This window comes from Drosophila yakuba, chromosome 3R (genome assembly GCF_016746365.2).
Source record: "Drosophila yakuba strain Tai18E2 chromosome 3R, Prin_Dyak_Tai18E2_2.1, whole genome shotgun sequence".
Lineage (NCBI taxonomy): Eukaryota > Metazoa > Arthropoda > Insecta > Diptera > Drosophilidae > Drosophila > Drosophila yakuba.
The window spans coordinates 14,957,569-14,979,865 of record NC_052530.2 but is presented as its reverse complement, the minus strand read 5'-3'; the positions used below and the strand labels follow the sequence as shown (position 1 = coordinate 14,979,865).

Sequence of the window (22,297 nt, the reverse complement as noted above, 5' to 3'; positions counted from 1 at the left end):
AGCTGAGTCTGGATTTCCTGAATCCTATTGATTTTGCTGTCACAAGCCAAGTCCCAGATTTGGCACCCGTATTTCCAAATAGGAGCTATAATCCTTGCGTAGATAGTCTCCTTATTTAATAGGCATCGGAACCCCTTCGATATAAACAGCTGATGGTCTGTGAATCCAATTTTTATGTTGGTTTTAAAACGCTAAAAGTTGAAATACAGAAAAGCATATCAGTGCATAATTTGAAATAAATAATAAGGAAACAGATTTAGAGGCTAATTTTTGAAATCAACATTTTATTTGTAAAGCAAGATTACTAAATTAAATAATAACTCTAGAGGCTTCCAGCGGCGCTTATTGAAAAAATCGAACTCTGGCTCTATTTTTATTGTTCACCCACGTAATAATTTGTTTATTCAAATTAGAAAAATTCTCGATAATAATCAATTTTACATTTACAATTATTTACTTGACTTATGAAGATCATATTCGTTATCTGCATAGTGGAGCGGACCCAGCACTATTTACACATTATCGCACAGTTATATACATGGATATATATTCGTAGATCCTATATATGTATGCATGATGATTATGGGGGCCAAGTGTATGCGCTTTACGATACAGTTAAGTGTAAGTATGTGCAATTAATTTAAGTTAGTTTGTATGAACAGTTTACAATTAGGCCTTACAGCTATTTATTATAGAATTTGTATTTGCTTTTGCATTTGTTAACAAGGATCATTCCGTATTTCTTTCTTTGACTCTTAATTCGCTTGCAGTTTGCCTCCTTTTTCATTTGTAACTCTACACTGCACAAGTAACACGATGCACATCGTATCGGGGATGCATGGGGTATTCAATAAATAAGGGGGCATGGAGGAGAAATTCAGATGGTGTGTGGCTCAGCCACATATTACAATTATTACAAATATTACAATTTGGAACTGAGAACTCAGAGGTGTATATAACATTGCAACGGATGGGGCGAGGGAGGGGGAGGGGGGGAGTCGACGTTTTATAAACAACAGTACAGTACAGTAGCAGTCAAGGCTCGTCGTCCGACTTTTGGTATTTACATTTAGCATTTAGGATCACCAGGTGGCGTATTGGTATTGCAGGTGCTGCTGCTCCATCAGATGCTGCTGCTGCTGCTGGTGCTGATGCTGCTGCGAACTGTTGTCGGAGAAGTAGCTCAGCTCGAAGTTGTGGCTCAGATCGCTGTACGTCGTCTGCGAGGGCGATGTCTCATTCACAATGGACGCATTCCCGGTGGACAGCTGCCTTTCGCTCTCCGAGCTGCTCGAGCAGCTATTCGAGTTGGCCGAGAATGGCCGTATCATCGAGGTGGCCACGTCCACCGTGGCATCGTAGTCGTAGTAGTAGTGATTGTTGTTATTGTAGTACAGATTGCCGGTGGTCGTGTCCGGATACTGCATCTCCGTCGAGTAAACGCCGGAGGACGAGGCAGACGCACTGGATCCACCGCCCGCACTGGAAGCGGTGCCTCCTCCCACGCTACTGCTCGAGCTCACCACCAGGTCGTTCAGCGGAGGATAGAGCTGCGTGTAGCTCAGGCTGTCGTGATCCATGCTCCCGGACTGCTGTTGCTGCTGCTGTTGCACATGATGGTGGTGCCACACGCCGTTGTTGTTGTTGCTACTACTACTGCTGTTATTCGTTGGGGGCACGGGCGTGACGGCTGGCTGCAGCGGCAGCTCCGGCTCGAAATAGGGATCCAGCTTGGGACTCGCGCTGAGGGCCAGACTAACTGGCGTTCCGGGACCCACCGGCTGACCCGTTGCTCCGGCGCACTGCGGCTGCACCACCACCGACTGCTGGGGCACCACCACCACCTGGGCCTGCACCGCTTGCGCCGCATGTGCCGCCTGGGCCGCCTGGGCCGCTTGAGCCGCCTGTGCCGCCTGCACCGCCTGTGCCGCTTGAGCCGCTTGTGCCGCCTGTGCCGCTTGGGCCGCCGGCGATATGGGCTCCCGCTTCACAACGCCCGTCTGAATCTCGTTCAGCACCAAGTCTTTCACCTCTCGTTCGCTCAGCACGTAGTTCACGCTCACGATGAACACTTCTCGCGAGGATCGCGAGTTGTGCACCAGGGTCGCGTACGACTGCACCCACACCCAGCCGCCGCCTTTGGTGAGGAAGCGGTAGTACTTGGTGGTCACTTGTCCTTTGTACAGCACTGTTGAGGGGGGAAAAGAAAACAAACTCGATGAGAATGAGGTACACAGAACAACAAATTACATTTCCTTGTCGCTGACATTTGGCACTCAGTGTACAAGGTGTTGCAGTGGATAGGGTCGAGTTTACTTACGGATTTGATGGGAGCAGCGCATGGCCATGATGTCCGCGGCGTGGATGTACTGATACAGGGTCTTCTCGATGAGGTCCTGCGGCTCGTATCCGGTTAGCTGCGATACGCTGTAAGCAAATAAACAGGCGGCAGGATGAGCATGGGGATAAGTTTCGAGGTCGAGGGCAACAGTTTCGCTCGCTTATTTGAACAGTGAATGGTCATTGGTGTTGCCTTTGCTGCTGGCTATGGTGTTTTATGCGGCTGGTTTACTTTCGCCGACTCCAATTCAATTATGCAGGAAAAACAAAAAACAAAAAACAGAAAACAAAAAGCGGCGAAAAAGGGGCTGATTTCGCTCACCACTTTGGGGTTGTTCGCTGCGAAAGTGCGAGGGCGCCAGAATAGGATGGCAATATGCTGTGGCATCATGAGGGTAATTGAGTGACAATAATGTCAGACAAAGTGGGCTGGTTTTTTGGCCCGCCAGGCACTTACACACACACACTTACAGAACAAGAGACACACACACAGTGACAAAGAAGAATCAAGCTCAAGAGGGAAATGATTTGTTTTTCCTTTTGTCATGTCGCCACCGCCTTGCTTACATTTCCCTTTTCCTATTCTTTTTTCTTTTCTGCCACTCGGAAAACATTATCTTTTTGGGGGCGTCTGCTGGTACTTTTTATCGTGGTGTAAAAAAACAATTCTGCGGCCCGTTTAAATATTTGCCTAGTGTCGAATATACGGCAAACAGACAGCGGACACTTTCGGGACAAAGGATACTTTTGAATGCAGTGAGAAAAATGATATTCTGAAAGCTGCAGTCCACAGAGTCCAAAATCCGCATTTACTTCTAATGAAGCGAAGTTGCAATACTTATATGAATTTCTTGAGAGCGTTGCAATGCCAAGGGAGAAAATATATGAAGCTATATTCATATATGAGTGTTTAAACTAACTGGAAATATTGATTTTGCTTACCGTGCATCGAAGAAGATGAGCTTCATGTCCAGCTTGGCCCGGAACATGAACATGTTCTGGTGCAGCTTGATTTCCGTGATGGCGGATGAAGGCAGCGAGTGACCGACGGCCACCAGGCCGAGATTCTGGATGAGGCTGCCCTGTCCATCCCCGCGATCGGGATAGATGCGAGCCTTCAGATAGCCGGAGCAGTGTATCACCTAAAACCAAGTAACACACAGATAAGCTATCCGCTTGAAGGTATGGAGTGTATATACAATGCTTTACCTTGAATCCGGAGGTGGTGAGGCCCGCGTTCCTCTTGGCCAGGACGCACTTCATGCGCAGGAAGAATGTCTTCTCGATCTCGATGGTGTGCGATCCGCGATCGTGGTCGTAGGCGGATGGGTGCTGGACGCCATTGGGACTGCCGATGGGCGTGTGCGTCTGGGCGAGCTGTAGGGAGTTGAGAAAGGCGGCCTGTGGCGTGAGTACAAGTCAGAGTAGGATGGATGCATGGCACAGAGAAAGACAGAGAGAGAGAGATGCAGAGATGGAGAGAGAGAGAGAGAGAGAGGGCAAACATTTTCAAATGTTTCAAAGGACTCTGTGACTCTGAAAGTCGGGATCTACTCACTGGATGCTGGTTGATGTGCGGATGCAGCGACAAAATGGCGTTCATCTCGTCCTGATCGTAGTTGTGAATGTACTCGAATATCGAGTTGCCCGTCAGCTCAACCTGGTTGAAAACAGACCATATATATTTTAAATATTTATATACATATTATCATTATATTTTTATATTGGTTGCGCTTCAACTTTAAGATGTACCCTATACTGATGTAAAAGTAAAGTTGATAACAACTGGAGCTATGTAAATTTTCCCCACCAGCTCTGAGTGCCAATTAGTGGGCAAATGCAAATGAATCGTCTTTTCCGAAGCCACAACACTTGGGTTTCCTGCACCCAAGCCCATTGACTTGCAAATGCAAGTGGTAAGTGGTAAGTGGTGGCCAGGATACAAAAAGGCAAATTCAGGAGGCCCGTCAAATTATGCGCATAAATCAGGACAAGAGATCCAACGACACTCACCTGACTGAGCCCCAATTGCACGGAGGCCGTTTCCGAGATGTACATGATTTTGCCATCCGGAGCCACCACGAAGATGAATCCGTCCAGCGTCTGCAGCAGATGGGAGCCCAGCTCCTTGATGGTGGCACCGCGTTGCATGGAGGGCGAGGAGCCCCATGCTTCGCCGAGGCCTGTAAAACAAGATTCAGATTTATGAAAGATGCTTGGGTAATATGTCTTTGTAACACGTAAAAATAATATATAATGCCCTGGTATAATCTATTAAGAAATATGTTTGATTGTTACTAAACTTTGATATTATCAAGTTCCTTATATAAAATGTAGTATTGGACACATTACATTTGGAACTTGGGCAACGCTTTATGTAAGTAATGTAAGAAGTTCTTGCTACTCAATAAATCTAATTATATTGCGTTCCTGATTACGATTTAGTTTTATGTCTAGCTCCCGCTTCTCAATGTCCTGAATTAATTGTTTGTCATCCGCTGGAAGTATCTTAATTCGCACAATTCCCACCAGCAGTGGCACCACCACACGCCCTACTTGCCACTGCTGACGTCTAAATATTATTCCCAATTAAAGTCATCGAGCGCCGTAGGTGGCCCATTCACAGTCCACCAGTCCACCGCTCCACCCACTGCCCACCCCGGATTCTGGCATATATACTACATGTATTGTGGGGTATATAATAGCACTGGCACTTCCTTGGCCCGTCCGGATCTCGTTGTTTGTTGCCTATTATTAAAATAATTATTTCAATAAAGGCAGAAAAGAAAAGCACAAAACGGTGCGGCAACAATGGGAGCTACAAGCAACCAACCAAACACCCACCCACCCACTTCTCGAGCAACCCTCTTTGTCAGCAGAAATCTCAGAAAATCTCAGTGGCGCACACTCACATGGGCGGTGGAGAAAAGTTGGGAAAATTTCACGGGGGCGGGGGTGGAGAGGGGAGTTCGGTTTTCCAGTGCGGCTCTCGCTGCTCGTTCCTCGCTGCTCTTTGAGTGAAACAACAGCCGCCATTGTGTTTTGGCCAACCCCACCAGCCGCCCACTTCGTCCTGCCTGCTGTTTATTGTCTGCCCATTGTTGAGTGCTATTTCCCTGGTTTCCCGTTTCCCCGTTTCCCTGGCCGATTCTCGGTAACATATGCTTTAAACAAACATAGCCGTTTAAACTTGAAAACTGGCAGCGCGAAACGGAATGAAATGAAATGATTGCAAGTACATTGGAGTTAAAGAGAAAACAAAGGAGCATGTCCTGCTGTGAGGACATGTCGAGCTTGGATTATAATGAGCGTGTCGGTCGCGTGGCTGTCAAACATTCCGCATCATTTGCCGTAGCCGCAAGGCGCATTTCACACGAGATGAAAAGCCAAGAGCGGCGACAAATTGAGCGCCAATCAAGTGAGTTTTCCCCAGGAGTATTCGTCGCTACGAATCGATTCGAATCGAATCGAATATGGGCGATTTGCGATTTTCCGAATGAACTTACCATCGGGAAAGACTTGGCGCATTTTCAAATACGATGTGGTCAGCCGGATGACGGAGGCCTTGTCCAGTTGCGAAGTAATCGTCGCTGGCAGCGGCAGTAATTTGGCCAATTCGCAGAATTCCGTGTTTTCCTTTTCACGTCGCGTGCGTGCCGCATTTTTGCTTTTCTCCTTCATGGCACACGTTTTGGCTATATCTGCAAAAACCGAAATAACGAAACAGCATGTTCAGTAAACGAAGGGAAAGTTGGTAAAAAAGGGAAAAATAAAGTTTGTATATTGCGTTGCCAAAAACCACAACCGACCATGTAATCTGCTCTCATAGCAATCCTTGCGCACTCGCCTATGGTTTGTCATTTTTAAAGTATAAATATCCTTTTCGAAAGATCCTGCTTTGAAACTGATGCGAGCACTTCCTCAGCACTTGCTCATATCCCTGCAATCACCTGTTTGCAACTGAGCCGCCTTCCGCCAGGACGAGCAGTTTTAACAGTTTCCCAACTGATCCCGAACAGGATCTGCTACCTGATCCTGGGAAAACAACCTGCCATTGGCTGCACTGCATTTTTACCTGTCCACCCGGGGCAATTGACTTTTGCACTTTTGCACTGTTACTAATTCGCCCAGATCCTTTTTGCTGAATGGCGAAACGCAAATAGCTGCCATCTCACTCCCAGTGACTCCTGCATTCAACAGGTTGACTTTTGCCGACCGCAGGAGTTTCACTTATATCTATGTATATGCACACATATATATATTCCGGTGTCTGTGCGAGCACATACATAATACACAAATGATGTCCCACGCACACTGCCGCACAAAACGAGAGTTTAGGAGCTGGCAAAGTCTATGTGCACCATACACTCACACGCACACTCCCATCCACATCCTGGATGAGGATGACCCACAGCCAGAATCCTGCCATTGATAGTTTCCGAACGTGATTTTGGCGCAGTTTTGGCAAAATCTAAGCCATTGGGACTCCTGCTGCTTTATTTTCCATTGAGGCACTTTTTCTGGCACTTTTAAAGAACTTGGCCATTTACCTAAATGTACCAAATGGCTGGAATTCGCACGTAAATACAAGTTTATTGACATAGGTCACGTATCGTAATGTTTTTACTTTTGCCGCTAATTTGCAGCCAATTGCACTGCAAAAATGATAGATATGTAAGTCAATCAGACGTCAAATTGAAGGTTAAATTGCATTTTCTTAAGAGTTAAAACAACATATTTCTCTAAAAATGTGTAAGTATAGTTTAGCTGTTTTAAGATAAAAAAATGTAAAAATAAAAGGAAATCAAAACGGCAATAAAATGTTTCCTTTGTATTGATGGTGCTCGGCGTCCATTCACCATCAAGAAATGAAACATTTGTCAAAAGTCAGAGATTGAGGGAATTGTCGACATCCGTTACGCATTCGCAGGAGCAACAGATTTGCCCAACGATCATAATCCTAAAGAGTATTCCGCGCTAATCCGCAACGCAAATGTGCCAACATGCACGTCTGAAGTGAGGTTGCTTCCCAGCCTCTGTGGAAAAGTGGAAATGCCAGGGGAAATAGGAAAACTGAGGCGTTCCCATTTAGGCCGCGATTGCCATAAATGACTCGACTCGCGGACAAAGTCCGGACAAAATATGGACAGGAGTCGGCCAGAGGGTTGAGTATCATATGCTGTCAAATCCACTTAATAGGATAGTTTACGAGCCGTAAGTGGGTCAAAATTATTCAGGATATAAGCTCTTATTCCAAGCAAGTATTACTGCATTTTATATAGCTATAAATACGCGAATATGCCAATGATATATCAGTGTTTTTTTTCCCTAATCTCAGTTCTGGATATGAGAAACAAATAAAAATCGAACGAAATTTAATCTTACGTATGAAATCATGTTCATAAGTTGTTGTTAAAATTCCGCATTTGATAGATAATTGTAAATGTTTGATAGGAACACGCCTAAAATAAATTCCCATTCGAAAGTTTTCTACAACCATATAAATAAATCCTAAGGCTACGAAAGTTCCCCTCTCATGCCACAGAAACTCAATTTGCCAGCACTTCAACGATCTTTTCCCGGAAAGCGCATAAAAGTGCGACTCATGCCTCCAATGGCAACTCAATGAACCGGATCTCGAGAGAAATCCCAGCCCATCCAACCAACTTGACCTTAATCTGGTTACAGGCAAACAGCAGACTAACAACGAATGGCTAAAAGTTTAAAAATAAAGTCAACACAAATATTCACACTGAACTTGAACTAGAGAGTTCCACATGAAGAGGAGATGGTAGATGGTGTGGCATAGAAACAGGTAGGATGAGCAAGGTTCCCACGCAGCGGAAACTGGAGAGTCCATAAAGCAATTAACAGGACACTGGACGCTGGTCCGATGCTAATGTGGGTGTTGCGGGCGAGGCGCAACAGCGCCTGCATCCTACATACCCATACCCATACCCATACCCTATATTCTGCATCCGGAGACCGATGACCGATCCTGCTGCTCGTTTCCCATCAGGACGAGCCACAGGTATGGATATGCTAAAAACCCCGTGTTCGCAGCTCACGTTCTCACGCTAGCGCATCGCCAGCCGGGAATTTCCAATCGGCCAATTGATAACCAGTCGGGGAAAAACGGCCAAAAAAGCAGCACATGTCCTGGAAGTGTGAGAAACTTGCGAGGCAGCCAGGCTTACCTACCAGGCCAGGCACTCCTACCGGCACCTCACTGAGATTCCCACACATTCCTATCCTTCCTTCAGTGCTATCAGGTGGGAAGCTGTGGCCGTGGCCGTGGAAAGCGGAAAATCGCCATACGCTGTAAATGTGCGTAACATATGCCGGGGCCACTACGATAAGAACTCTGCTCCTGTTCCTGCCAAAATGTTCCAGCACTCGAAAAATTATTTACGAAAGAAGCATCTAGTTGATTGTAAGAAAGATTCAACAATTACTTTCTAGGATCTGAATTGGTTCAATGAAACTCAATCCATTGACATTTAGGTGAATTCTTGATAAAATCTAATAAATATGCAGTTTTATTTTGGATATATGTTATATGATATATAACTGTACTATTACCAATACAAATATTCATCATGCTAAGATAATAAAATCAACTAAAATGACACCGAATTGCAAGGCTCATATTCGTAATGGAATATTTTGAGATTATCCAACTTCCACAACTTTTTTCTCTGTGCACTTTTTCCACCCACCCCCACACTCGCGGTCCCTTGCCCTTTTCCCGTGTGTTTTTCCAACGCACATGAAGTTTTTATCTTGAAACAACAGTCGGCGTCGGTCGCTGAAGGGGCAACCTCCCTCGGAATGGGTCGCAATTTTAATGCTCAGCTCGCGCTTAATTTTCGGATTAAAACCCGTAAAGCAAACAGCGGCTAAGGACACCACCAGACCAGACCAGACCAGACCAGGCCAACTGGATGTGGATGTGGATACGGACTCGCATCCGGACTGGTTGCCTCCGTATCCGTACATTAACCCAATTTCAATATGCTTTTTGATTTGTTTGCGCGGCACTTTAACATTATCAAACAAAAGTTTATGCAATCCGAGGGGTGTGTGTGTCTCTATGTGTGTGTGTGTTTGGGGTGTTTCGAGGGTGTTGGGCGTGTGTTTTTAATTGCCTGCAATAACAAGTAACGACGGTCACAGCAAAAACAACACCAGCCAAAATCTCAGAAACGAGGCAACAAAGCGTTGGCTTTGTTTTTGGTCGCCCAAATCCGCTAATTGCGCACAGTTGTCGCTGCTTTTGCCCCCGTTAAGTTGGCAATTGGCCCTTTTATGGCGCCCTAAATTATGCAAAGAACGGCCTATTGATTAGCATAATGGTTTATGAGCAAGGAATTAAGCAAAGAAGGCTAGCAGGATCCCCATATTCGGAGAAATAATCGTCTTCTGTCGCTTCAGCATCAAAAGATATTTGCAAGAACATAAGCTTTAAATGGAGCTTAAATCATTATTATCATTAGCCTAAAAATATGATTTATTATGTATAATAATATCGTTTCATTAATATGAGAGAGTGAACTAAAAATATGTTTAATCAATAGTATAATTAAAATAATTCATAGAAATAGCTTTTGTTCAAGCGAAGTCTTTGTATATTGCAGAACATCGAATACCAAAATGTTAAAAAAATAAATAAATAAATTCTTCTAGCTTCCTAAAATGCTTTATTAAATTTACTGTGTATTTGTTAACTTAAATCACTAGAAAAAACGGGCTATTTGCACAAATTAATTTTCAAATTAGGCATCGGTGTAACGGAATGCAGATTTTAAAAGGCCGTGGAAAACCCAACAGAATAAATATTAATCCCAATAGTCCTGCATCAGTTGCAAATGCAGTTTGAACAGCACATGTTTTTGTTTGTAAATTGATGCTGTGCCACCCAATGTGGATTTTATTTAACATTAATCGGGCAAATTATTTTGCATGAACTTAACCGTAAATCAGAAATAAAACACAGCCAAGGCAAACAATTGTGGAAATTGGGGAGCAGCGAAGTGAAAGCAAATAAAAGGCAGCCAAATCGATCCGTCCGACCGAAGCCATAATCGTAATAATAATCAACCAGCACATCATAATCACTGCTTTCATTACACTATATTTTCAAAAATAATTATGCATGTATTTTATTCCTGTTTGTGTTTGTATTCGTATTTGTATTTGTATTTGCTCAACAAACATAAACGAGAGCTGCCGCATCCAGTTTGGAATTATTTGGGGCTTTTCGGGGGGAAAAAGTGAAGTGGATGGGGGCGTTCAAATAGCCAGGGCAAATACGCAAAGCGATGAGGCGTTCAAAATGCGAAAGTAAACTTTCGAATGGAATAAAAAATATATATATATGTACAACAGCAACAACAACAACAAAAGAGAGGGGCGCAACAAATACGGCAGCAGCAAAATGTGTACCAGGAGCAGCCAAGCTATAAATACGGAAAATCTCGGAAATATCACGTAAAATCGATCAACAATACAAACTTGCAACCAAATGGCCGATGGGCCCCCATAGGCCATCAACCATAGAACAATACGAAAACCAGCAATCCCCCTGCTCTCGGAAAATCAAACAAGTCAAAATGTGTTGCACAGCAGCTACAGACCAACTACCAACTTCCAAGGGTCAAATCGATAATCATAACTCGAGGCCCCGAATCTGTACACACCACTATGAGTACGAGTATGGTATATGTACAGAGATATGTCCGACCTCACCTACGCGTAAATATCCAAACACCTCCATTATCACTTGCTCTTCAAGGTGCAGCCAGTCCATTCCATTGCGTTCGGTATAGGAATCGGAATCAGAATCGAAACCGGAGCTGGACTTCCAACCGAACTGCCATCCATTGTTGTCATTGTCGGTCGTCGGCCGTACGTGATGTTCACCATAAATTTGAATTTGAATTTGATTTCGAGTTTGCTCCAAAACACCAGCAGCAGAACAACAATGAGTCCGGACGAACCTGGAAACCAACTACCATCGCTGATGGTGGACACTGAGCAAATATCCACGGGGAGTGTGATTCCGGCAAATAGACCAACATGAAAGGAGTGCAAACACGTTACACACATAAGCCCACCAAGTGGAGCAGGGGAATGCGGGTGACAAGTTGCGAGCAAATGAACTTAAGAAATATTCAAGGCGAAAGGGCTGGTAGTCACCTACTAAAAGTTTAAAAATATAATTAAATAAATGTATTTAATAAAATTAAACGATCTTTATGTATGGTTCTTTCGGTGCAAAGACTTTTATTATTACTAATTATTGTTATTATACCAAACTAATAATGAAAATATTTCAAATAATTAACGTCAGTATCGCTTTAAAACCCCTATAATTTGACCAAAAACTGTACGCACAAGAAAGCATTGCTCTTGTATTATTTAAGTGAATCAAATGAAATTAAATTTATTATAAATCAAATAAATAATAACATTTTCACAAAAAAGTAGCTTCCGTCGCATATAAACTTCTGGGAATCGTCGTTCCGCCATTTCGCTATTAATGACAGTAATAAAATCATATCGAAATGGTTCGGAAGCCAATCTACTGCGTATTCATTTAGCAGTTGACGATACCAATTTTCCGCTGCAATAAAAACGGCAAAAACAAAAAACGGCGGCAATAAAAGCAGAAACAACAGAAGCAACTACAACTACAACAGAATCACTGTGGTTCGGTCTTACGCTTTGGTGTAAAATGAAACAAAAGTATGGTTGGAGAAAAATCAATACAAAGTCACGTTTTAGAGAAAATCACGTTTCATTAGATACCTATGGGTATACACAAAGGCGACTGCATATATATAGCAATATATATACCGACAAGGCATTAACATTCCATTGTGGAACCGTTTTATGTAAGCCAAAACTATAGTTTACAATTAATTGAATTACTTTTAAAAACATTTTTTGAATTTCAAATGCGAATATTAAGTGAAATGGAGCAAATTGAATGTCTCTACTTGCGAAATACATAAGCACCGCCATATACAGATTGCTTGTATGTATAGAATTACTTTTTATTTCTGAGCGGCAAGCTCACCTTGAAATTTACGACGCTTTTCGCTTTAATATCAAGCCTAAGGCCTAAAAATAGTTGAACCAATGAATTTTGAGGGATGATTGGCGAGAGAAACAGAGTCTTCCTCCCCCAAAATGAAATCCCCAAAGAAGTTTAGGTGCTAAAGACCTTCTAAGTCCGGGTAATTAGTTGGTTTTCCCAAAAATAGTGTTGAAATGGGGGGATTTTTGTGTTCTCACCTAGAGTTTAAGTGACTTTATGAAGCGTTTCACTTCGTTTTCCTCTTTGATAAACTGGCTGTGACTAATTGACCCATAAAGTAATCTCTTTGGTTAAAACATTTTGGTCAGGAGATTATAAAGAGCTCATGAAGATTATGATGTCTTATATCTCATTTTATATGGCAATCATTCAGATATTAATATTTTGATGAAAAATAAATAACCAGTAAAAAATATCTTCTTGTTCAAAAAATGATCCTTTAATTTTGATCTCTTAAAGAACAAAAATAAAAACAAAACCTTATTTCTATCGCTTATTTCTTATCGCTAAACAAGTTTGAGAGCACTTTTCGTAAACGAAATATATAACCAAGTAAAAGGATTGCGATATAGAGTAACTAATTTCAAGAACAAATGCTTCAAGGGGTATTTCTAGCTCATATCAGCATAAAGAGTTGAAGGAATCTCCACATTTGCTTTGCTTAAAAACGGTTACACTATCAAAGTTGACGTGTTCGTTTGTACAGCGCAGCAAAATTACAGCATTAAGCGGATTTCCTCACTAGAAGTCAAACACGCACACACATACGTACACACACACAGGACGACACCCACACTAACACCCAAGATAAACACTCACCGATGCTGAGGAGCTAGAAGAGGAAGCAGAACAAACACCCCCAGAGAAAAGACAAGACCCCAACGTGCAACATACACAGAACAATCATCAACAAAAAATGTACGAGACAAAAGAATTTAAAAAGCATCAAATCCTAGACGAGACCAGAAATACGACAAACGAGCACAGGAAACAATCCAAGGCACACGGCACTCACACTGGCAAACAAACACACACACACACACAGGGGAAAATACAGCATTAAGAGCGCAAGAAAATGGTGTCTCAGTCCCTTTCCCAATCCCATATCGACTCCCATTCCCCAGGTAGCATTGTAGAGGCATTAGAAGCGAAGCACAGTGGTGCATGTGCTGTCGAACATGGCACCAAAATAGATATGCCCAAAGGTCGCTGACACTTGAGCGGTTGGGCATTGTCTGTTGGTGAAACATTATTCTCATGGGGATATGATTCTGAATGAAAAATAAATAAATAGAGCCACCACTTATGATTTGCTTTTTATCTTGATCATGAGGCTGCATTTCGGAAGTGTAATAATCTTCTCAGAATAATTGTGGTCATAAATAGAATGTTCTCTAAAACGATTTAATTTTAGTCTTTATAAGAATTTAGCAAAAGGCATTTATTCTGGATATTCGGTCACCCAAGTCAAAAAGTATGCTACACCGAATTTCTTCAGAAAATTCCTTACCAGTACCGGATGCTTTTACTGCTTTTACCTCAAGGTCAAAATGTATTTGTTTAAATGTACATATATAATATTAATAATTAAAAAAGAATGTAAAGAATGTATACGCAATGTTGATAGTCAATCAACATTAATTATGCCAAGGTGCTTTTTAAACAGTATGACTTTTATCAACTTTTTTAGTTAAGGATTAACAATAATTTAGCTTTGAACTGTGACATTGATGGTGTTTAAAATACACAATTCAATGCCGCATTTCAAGCAAAAAACACCCTGAATACAGTTGTGCCACTGGAAATCTTGCCTTCTAGGAATCAAAGAACTTGAAAATATATGTATATTAGAAAAAACCAATGACACTGTGCGTGGTTCATTCACCGACCATTGCAGTACGGCTGCGCTGCTTTTGCGGCTGTTTCAAATGCTGTTGTTCAGTGTAACAATCTTATAGGATCAAAAAGGGGGAGCGGAAAACGGGTTCCACAACTTACACACACTCACTCACACACATTCGCGCGCAGGGAACAACCACCCTCTGCGGCAAACAACAACAGTGCGCGCAAGCGAGAGCGGAAGAAGAAGAGCGGCGAGCATTACACAAATACACGCAAACACACACAGACACGCACAGGCAAACAGGCAGGCAACAACATTTTCTCATTGGCTGACTTGGCCTGGAAACTGGAACTGGTATTGGTGTGAGTGCGTGCGTAATACGTACGCTTACGCTTGTGTTTGTATTTCAGTTTGAGTTCGCATCGCGCCACCGCTCCGCCCACACACACAGTGGCACATAATTGTTGTCTTTGTGTTGTGTTTGTATTGTGTGTGCCTGTCTGGCAACGCCTTAATAATTGTTATTTGAGTTTCATTTTGTTTTCGACGCTTGTGTGGGTGTTTCCCTCTGCGAGTGTGAGTGTGAGGTGTCTGTGTGTGGGCTGTTACACTCCATTAGCGAGCATTTCTGGCTTTCGAGTTTTAAGTTTTCTCCCTTTCTTATTTCGTTCTTTTTAAATATATTTTTTTATACCTTTCTGTGCGCATCTACATGCGCACATTGGGCACTTCCGCTTGTCAAAATTCAATGTCAGTATTGTCACTTCCGGTTGTATTGGTGCTTGCTGCTCCTTGTGTGGGCGAGAGAGACAGATAGAGAAGGGGAGAGAGAGAGGGGTTTCCCCCTTTACATGGACGCCATTTTTATTCGGTTCTTTCCTAAACAGCTCGTAAACATTTGACGTTACCCTTTGAAATGCTCAACATTTTAATGCCTCCATAAAACTCTAAAAGGGAATTATTTCTTTTATCTAAATCGGGATCCATAAATATGTACTCAACGAAACTAATTAAGTGTGACAAACAAATAAAGTTGTAATGGCAACACATTTTTATGTCTCAAAATTACGCAACGATATTTTTTTTGAAGGATAATCCCCAAAGAAATCCTTTTATTTCAACGGAGCTTTTGTCTTAATTTAAAATAACTTTATTACTCAATACAAACTTGTTATTTCTAAAAAAGGCTACAAATCAAAAGATCTTCATCTTTAAATTTCAGAAATATTTATAGTTCCTGAGGCTTTTCTGGTAATTTAGCAATTCGAAAACTTTCTATATTTCAAACACTCTACAACTGAAATTGAAACTTAATATGTTGCAGTTGCGATTCCAATGCACGTTGCCACAAAACAAAGGCAGTTGCCCCAACAACGACGTCGCATAACCTGCCCTGTCCCCCTCATCACTCCTGTCGCCTGGGCAGACAAAACAAATCATTTTCGGTGGCTACCGTATGCAAACAAAAAAAACAAAAAATGGGAAAAACAACAAAGTCAAAAAACAAGAATTCCGAGACACAGTGAAAACAAACATAGTGCAGCTGCAGCACACATTAAAAAATACTTTTAAGTTTTGAACCAACAAATAAGGTAAAATGGTATTTTCTAAAAGTCCTAAACTTTTGTTTTAAACGGTGTAATGATTTTGATTTATGTAGTTAGTTACTACGTTTCTTTCAAATCAAAATTGTGGTGTAAGAACTCAAGCTCATAATGGGAAAAAGTTTAAACTATAAAATATCCTTTAGCTAACTATTCTATCCATCAAGCAAATAGTTTTTATAAAAACATTTAACTACTGTAAAACCAATTTAGTTTGCTAATTAGTACACAATAAGCTGTAGAATAAAATTAATATATTTAGCCACTGCTTAGTCCTTTGGTCTAGTTTAAATTTTTTCGAGTGCAACACTGTTTAATTCCTTTGGGTAATGATTACTTTTTGGATCCATCTCATAAGCGGTCTGTCGGGAGTGCAGGCTGCATCGCTTGAGGGATTCGCTGGCCAAGATGAAGTTGCAAGGGTCCGCGAAATCGTAAATTATGCCACATAAACCGTCGCGCGCGACAATGAGCGGCCACAAAAAAAACAAGACGACACAACGACGACGACGACGACTTGGTCACTGGGTGCAGTGCGACTTGATCCAACACTAAGCTGACCGCAACTAAAACGCTCCAACCGTCGACGGCGACGCCGCTGCCCAGCGAGCGATCCGCTCAGCTTTTTGCAGCGGGCTTACTGGGTTCTGTGTTCTGTTATCTGGCTGCTCCGCCGTAGATGGCTTTCGATCGGAGAGCCCGAGCCGGAGCTCTGGAGCTCTAGAGCTCTGGAGCGGAGTAGAGCAGAGCAGAGCGGAGGTTCCAATGTCGCCTTCGCCGCGGACAATGTCACATGCTGGGTGAAAATAAACAAACAATAGCCAACATGCGACCATGACTTGTGCGGCGTTAGCAAAAAGTGTTGCATTTCACCCGAATCGCAGCGACTTTACTTTCTTCGCGACTTTTGCTGAGCTCAGTTGAATCGGAGGGCGACGCCAGTTATAATAAATGTTATCCAAGCCCACATTTGACCCCTGAATCAGATATTACCGTGCATAAGCAGGGTCTGATCAGCACAACATTAACCCACTGTGATCCAAATTCTGCTATTCGAATTTAGTGTAACTATATTGTATTGATATAATGCAAAGTATTTGCAAATTCATATTATACAATACTAAAACAAGTAAAGAAACATGTTCCCATTCAAAGTAACTAATATTTTGTATCTTCTTTTATAACATAAAGAAAATAGGGCTACGAAATAAAGGAATAAAAAACTAAAGAATGTTCTTAACAATACCCAAAGTTATAGTCTCAGTGCCTTAATCAGAGATTTGTTATTGTAAAAACACCCAAAGCAATTCAAATTAAATAACTTAAAAAAAAGGCAAAACAATATTATTTAAATATAAAATTAGGTTGAATCAGATCCGAAATCACTGCCAAAGAGGTTAAAGGCGAATTTGTCATAACTGGCTGTCATCGTATCGCATTTTGGACTTTACGCGATTCATTCATTGATCGATCACGAATAGTATGAGTATCTTTTGGCCACTTGTCAGCCGGCTCCATGGCACGTGTTGCCGATTTGTTGTCGTTGCCGATAATGCTTTTTTGTCAGCTGCCAGTGCTTCATGTCTTACAATATTTCGGCTCTTTTCGGTCTTTGTTTTTTATTTGTTTGGCTGGCGTCGATGAGCTAATCGCAAATGACGTTTACAATTTCTTGCACGCGCAGCACAATTTTGCCCTCAGCTGCAGCAGCGCAGTGTTGTCGGGGCAGTGTTGTTGCTGCGGTGCTGCTGCTGCAACTGCAACATCTTCCACTATCTCGGCTCAACGTGCAAAAATTTTAAATATTCTTTTCACTTGTAGTCCCTCTCACCGCAGATAAATGACAATAGTGAATCACTAGCATTAACGCCGCACAAACTTATTGAAATTGAAATATTAATATGAAGAGAAAATTGTATTCCAGGAATGATAATCAAGGCAAATAGTGTGAGATGCAATATTTCTATGCTCTAAGTCTAGGGGCATCCGGCGATCAACCCTCAACTTGTCCATGCCAACATGCCCACAGATCTAGATGCATATCTCAAGACGTTCGATGATGGCATAATATGCACACATGCCCGTGCACATTGGACACGGAGATTCCCATATTTTCGGCACAAAAATAGGAATCCCGAACCCTTTCTTGCGGGAAGAGAAAAAACTTACAAGTTTGAAGCGCCAAGGATTCGGATACATGATGACGAAATGCGGGCTCTGTTATCCGATAGCGGGATGGCAAGGACAAGGACTAAGATGAGCACAATGGATCCAGGATCTCAGCTATTCCACGACGCTGTTCACTTGGAAACAAAGTTGCCTCCGAGATCGAACCGATTCGATATCGGCGCGGGAACGTGATCCAAACAATGGACACAGGACATGTGGCCAGGACTATGCCGAAAACGAAGAAGTAAAGTATGTGCCACAGGGCAAAGAGTTCGTGTCCTTGCATAAATTATGCCATTAACCAATAGTTGTAAAAATTAGAAAAGTATTTCGTCAGATCCCTATACAAATATAAATGTACATCAATTTTGGTGTGAAAACTGCCTAACTGTTGCTCCAGCTGCAATTCACGCTTGGATGCCACCCCTTCGATTTTGTTTTTACGGAAGCTGGGCAACCGGAAAAATGTGCACCGATCCCGGATTCATGGCAGAGCTGGGGCAACCAATTGGATTTGTGGCAGACATAGTGGCGGCAGTTGGACGCAACCTGGGATTGTTAAACACTTAAAGGAATCGAAATCGGAATCGGAACGGGGACGAAGACGGAGACGGCTGTGCGGCTCAATTACATTGGCGATTGAGCGTGAAATTGTGATGCATGATTTGATTTCACGTGACAAGGGGACATGACATTGAAGACACCAGCGCATATGTGTGACCTAGGTGTGCACTCGGCAAAAATAGTGGCCACTACGTGTTTCTGATGAAGTTTGAGTCCTTAAACTGGACGGCTTTTGTGGTTTATGATATCGTTTACAGATAGATAAGTTACCAGAACATGATGCAAATTATAGTCTATAATTATTTAAATATTTAGTATTGAGATTTCTTCATAAATTATGAAGTTTTTTATCTATACATATATATTTTGTTTTTAAATGTGTTAGTCTGCTAAAGAATTTGATTTAAGCCGCCGGAAAGCGATAATGTAAAATTTCCAAAGTGTAAAATTTCTACTTAATATTGCCATCATCTTCTTCATCCAAAGTAATTACCATTATGATTTTTTTGATTTTCTTAGTATCATTTGGTAGATTATATTCGTACTGAAAGTGTTTCTTTGACATTATTTTCAATGTGTACTTTGCAAAGTGCTTAAGTAAGCATGTGAGTTTTAGGAGGACCAACATCCTCCTGAGTCCCAAGGCTCGTTGTCGAATTGGACACACCCGCTAATTTGCTTGGCGCGCGACACCTTTTGCAGTGGAGTGGTGGACTGGACTGGAGTGGAGTGGACCTGAGGAGCGGAGGAGAGCTGAAGCTGGAGCTGGCGACCCGTCATGGTCATTTCTGTTGGCCAGCGACTACAACCAATGCCCAATGTCCGAGCCGAATGCTGTTTTGTTTGCTCGCCGTGCTTTGCGCCCTTCGGTCGGCACTCTCTACTTATTTTTTGCCTTCCTGGAAGTATTATAGTAAATTTCTCGCATATCTCTCGTGTGTCATTGTCGCCAGGTGCCCGTATCCGTATCCACTTCCACCTCCATTTCCATTTCCATATATACAGCTGCGTCTCGGTTTCCCTCTCGGCCTCTCGGCCAGATTATTAGTTATTATTTTTGTCATAAATGCAAATTAGCTATGCGCAATTTGCATATTCTACATTCAACTTGGAACGCATACAACTCTCGTTGGTCATTTTGAAGACGCGTCTGAAGTCTGGATGTGGTAAGTAATGTGGATATTTCTGTGGACCCCTGGGTCACTCCTACTTGGGTTTGCTGTTGCCATTTCGCTGTGAAAGACTTGTCCATTGGCTAGACATATTTGAAAGGAAGTTTGTATGCCCAACTTTCCTTTTCTGAGCAACATTAAGGGGCAAACTGTAACATAAATGTATTTAATGTTTTCCTTACTTAAATGGGTTATAGTAAAATCAGGGTAAGTTCGGAAAAGAAAAGGTGTTCTTCTAGCACTTGGAGATGTATAAAGAACCGAACCTAAATGTTTTGAGTTTGATAAAATAGTATTTAAAAAAGTACTCAAAATTTAAGATAATAGTAACAAGGATTTTTATAAGAATATTTTGACTAAGGGAACTAATAAATCTTCAAGAAACTAACGAAACTATACCAACATATTATTTAAGATTATTTCAACTTAAAAGCAATTTTTAACATGGCTTTATATCTAAAGTATATTGAAAATGGCTTTTGGAAAATCTCAAATATAGTTTTGCGTAGGATACCGATTCAGCTTAATGAAAGCTCTATATTGCCACCGATTCCTGGAGACGATCATTAAGAAAACAAAAGCAATCGTTGACTTTTGGGTACTGCGGGGGATTCTGTGGAAAACGAGGGGCTGATGACCACAGCGTCTGGGATTGGAATCCGGGATGGATTTGGAGTCTGAGAGGGGACACTTTTAAGTGCAATTCGATTTGCTGCCTTTCCCTTTTCATAATTATAGAGAGTCTTGAGTCTTGAGCATTGAGTCTTTTAGTTGTTTTCGTTTTGGGCCCTGCAAATTCGCATTTGGCAGTGGGGCGTTTCGGTTTATGGGTTTCCCATTTTTTCGGCACTATATTATTTCGTTTTATTGTTATTCGTTATTGTGGCTAAACAATTATTACTGATTCTTGGTCCCCGAATTCGGAGAGCACGGAAGACCGAGCCCGAAGTAACCTCCGCCGACGGCATCGCCGCCGTTGTGGGCGTCATATTACAGACGACTGGGTGACATGCCCTCGATGGCGATGACGACGACGACGACGACGTTTCCAAGTTCTTTGTTTGCCCTGCCAACTCGTACATGTGTTTTCTATTTCAAATGTCGCCTACAACAATTCGCATTGGATTTCACTTGTTCACAGACCTCCTCGCCTCTTATTGTTATTAATGTTTAATGGTGTCAGAAGGGTTCCTTCGAAGGGCAATGAGTCATCTCACCTCTGGCAGCTATCCGTTTTGCCGCTGGAACTGTTGCAGTTTGGCCACCGTCGATAAATCCCAATAGGAAAGCTCCGTTTGGCGAGAGAAGCAAACTAAATGGGCGCCTTAACTGCTAGCACATTTTTTCTTCGAGTTGATGATTTTAAACAACATAAACCTAAATGTGTTGCGGCCGAACGATTTTTGTGTTTTTGCCGGAAAGGTTTTCCAAATGAGCCCGTTAACGGGTATTATGGGATTGCGTTTATGGCACTTGGGCAATTTGCTTGCTAGAATTCTTTACTTATTTTAAATGCACACAGATATATTTATATATATATTATTTAACACTTGTAGGCACAGCGAGAAAATTATCCAAACTGGGATGTATAGGTATTATTTATATAAGGACAGACGGCGTGGACGCGCAGCTGAACCAGCGAGCGGGCGGCGAGCGAATGAGTGACTACTCAAATGGACCGAGCTCAGCCTGCAGTAACTGGGGGCAGCAGCAGCAGCAGCCGCAGCAGAAGCAGTGGAAGCAGCAGCAGCAGTAGAAGCAGCAGCAACAGCAACATCACATCCCGGCGGCAACACCAACACACACAGGCAAGTGATGTGGAGGCGAGACGAGTGCGCACGCATACGCACACAGAGACAGCACACACGGACACCACTTCAATCCCTTGACTGGAAGTCGCTGGTGTTGGTGGTGGCTAAACATGCAACTTTCCAGCCTGCTTCCCGTGCGCTCGCCAGTGTGCGTGTATTAATGAATGAAACGCCAATGCCACCGCGCCAACCCCTCCCCGAGCACCCCACCCACTTCGTTTTCCCACACCCCATATGCCCGTGTATATGTGCTCACGTTTCTGCCGGATCCGGATGATGTGAACGTGACCGGCGGCCGGTGCCGAAGGAACTGAGCTGCGCATGCGTGCGGTGTGCCAAAAGGTATTAGCCAGGTGGATCGCCACTTGGCCAGGTTTTCAAAGCAGCATCACTCAGTTCCACGAATAATAGTACTAGTAGTAATAGTAGTAGCAATGTACATACATATATCTGATTCTATTTATTATTATTTTCATTTTCTGGGCGAAACCTAAACAAATAAATCTTATATAACAACCTCTTTAACTCCCAATTACTACACTTACATACAAATATGATATTTTTAAAAAGAATTGATAATACCAGAATAGTTTTACATTTTAAATAAACATTTTATTACTTCCGTGCATTTTCCTGCATTTTTAGAACTCATTTAAGCTAACACAATCCGAAAACAGCTTATGGAATTCTAA

The 22,297-nt window shown here is 42.4% G+C and overlaps 1 protein-coding gene across 4 annotated transcripts; it reads right to left on the bottom strand.

Annotated features, from left to right (window-relative positions):
- Window positions 1–255: 255 nt before the first annotated feature.
- On the bottom strand, window positions 256–21,445 carry LOC6536913 (protein single-minded). 4 transcript variants are annotated; one of them, XM_015192523.3, is made up of 8 exons: window positions 21,012–21,445; window positions 5,847–6,041; window positions 4,354–4,523; window positions 3,899–4,000; window positions 3,550–3,741; window positions 3,283–3,482; window positions 2,321–2,427; window positions 256–2,188 (listed from the first exon to the last, which is right to left on the bottom strand). In XM_015192523.3, exons 2-8 carry the CDS (start codon window positions 6,019–6,021, stop codon window positions 1,083–1,085), a joined length of 2,052 nt encoding a protein of 683 aa, XP_015048009.1. In that variant the 5' UTR covers window positions 6,022–6,041; window positions 21,012–21,445; the 3' UTR covers window positions 256–1,082. The 4 variants fall into 4 exon arrangements, with proteins under 4 accessions (XP_015048009.1, XP_015048012.1, XP_015048008.1 ...); XM_015192526.2 differs by lacking the exon at window positions 21,012–21,445 and adding an exon at window positions 16,227–16,468; XM_015192522.3 differs by lacking the exon at window positions 21,012–21,445 and adding an exon at window positions 6,150–6,264.
- Between the last annotated feature and the right edge of the window lie 852 nt (window positions 21,446–22,297).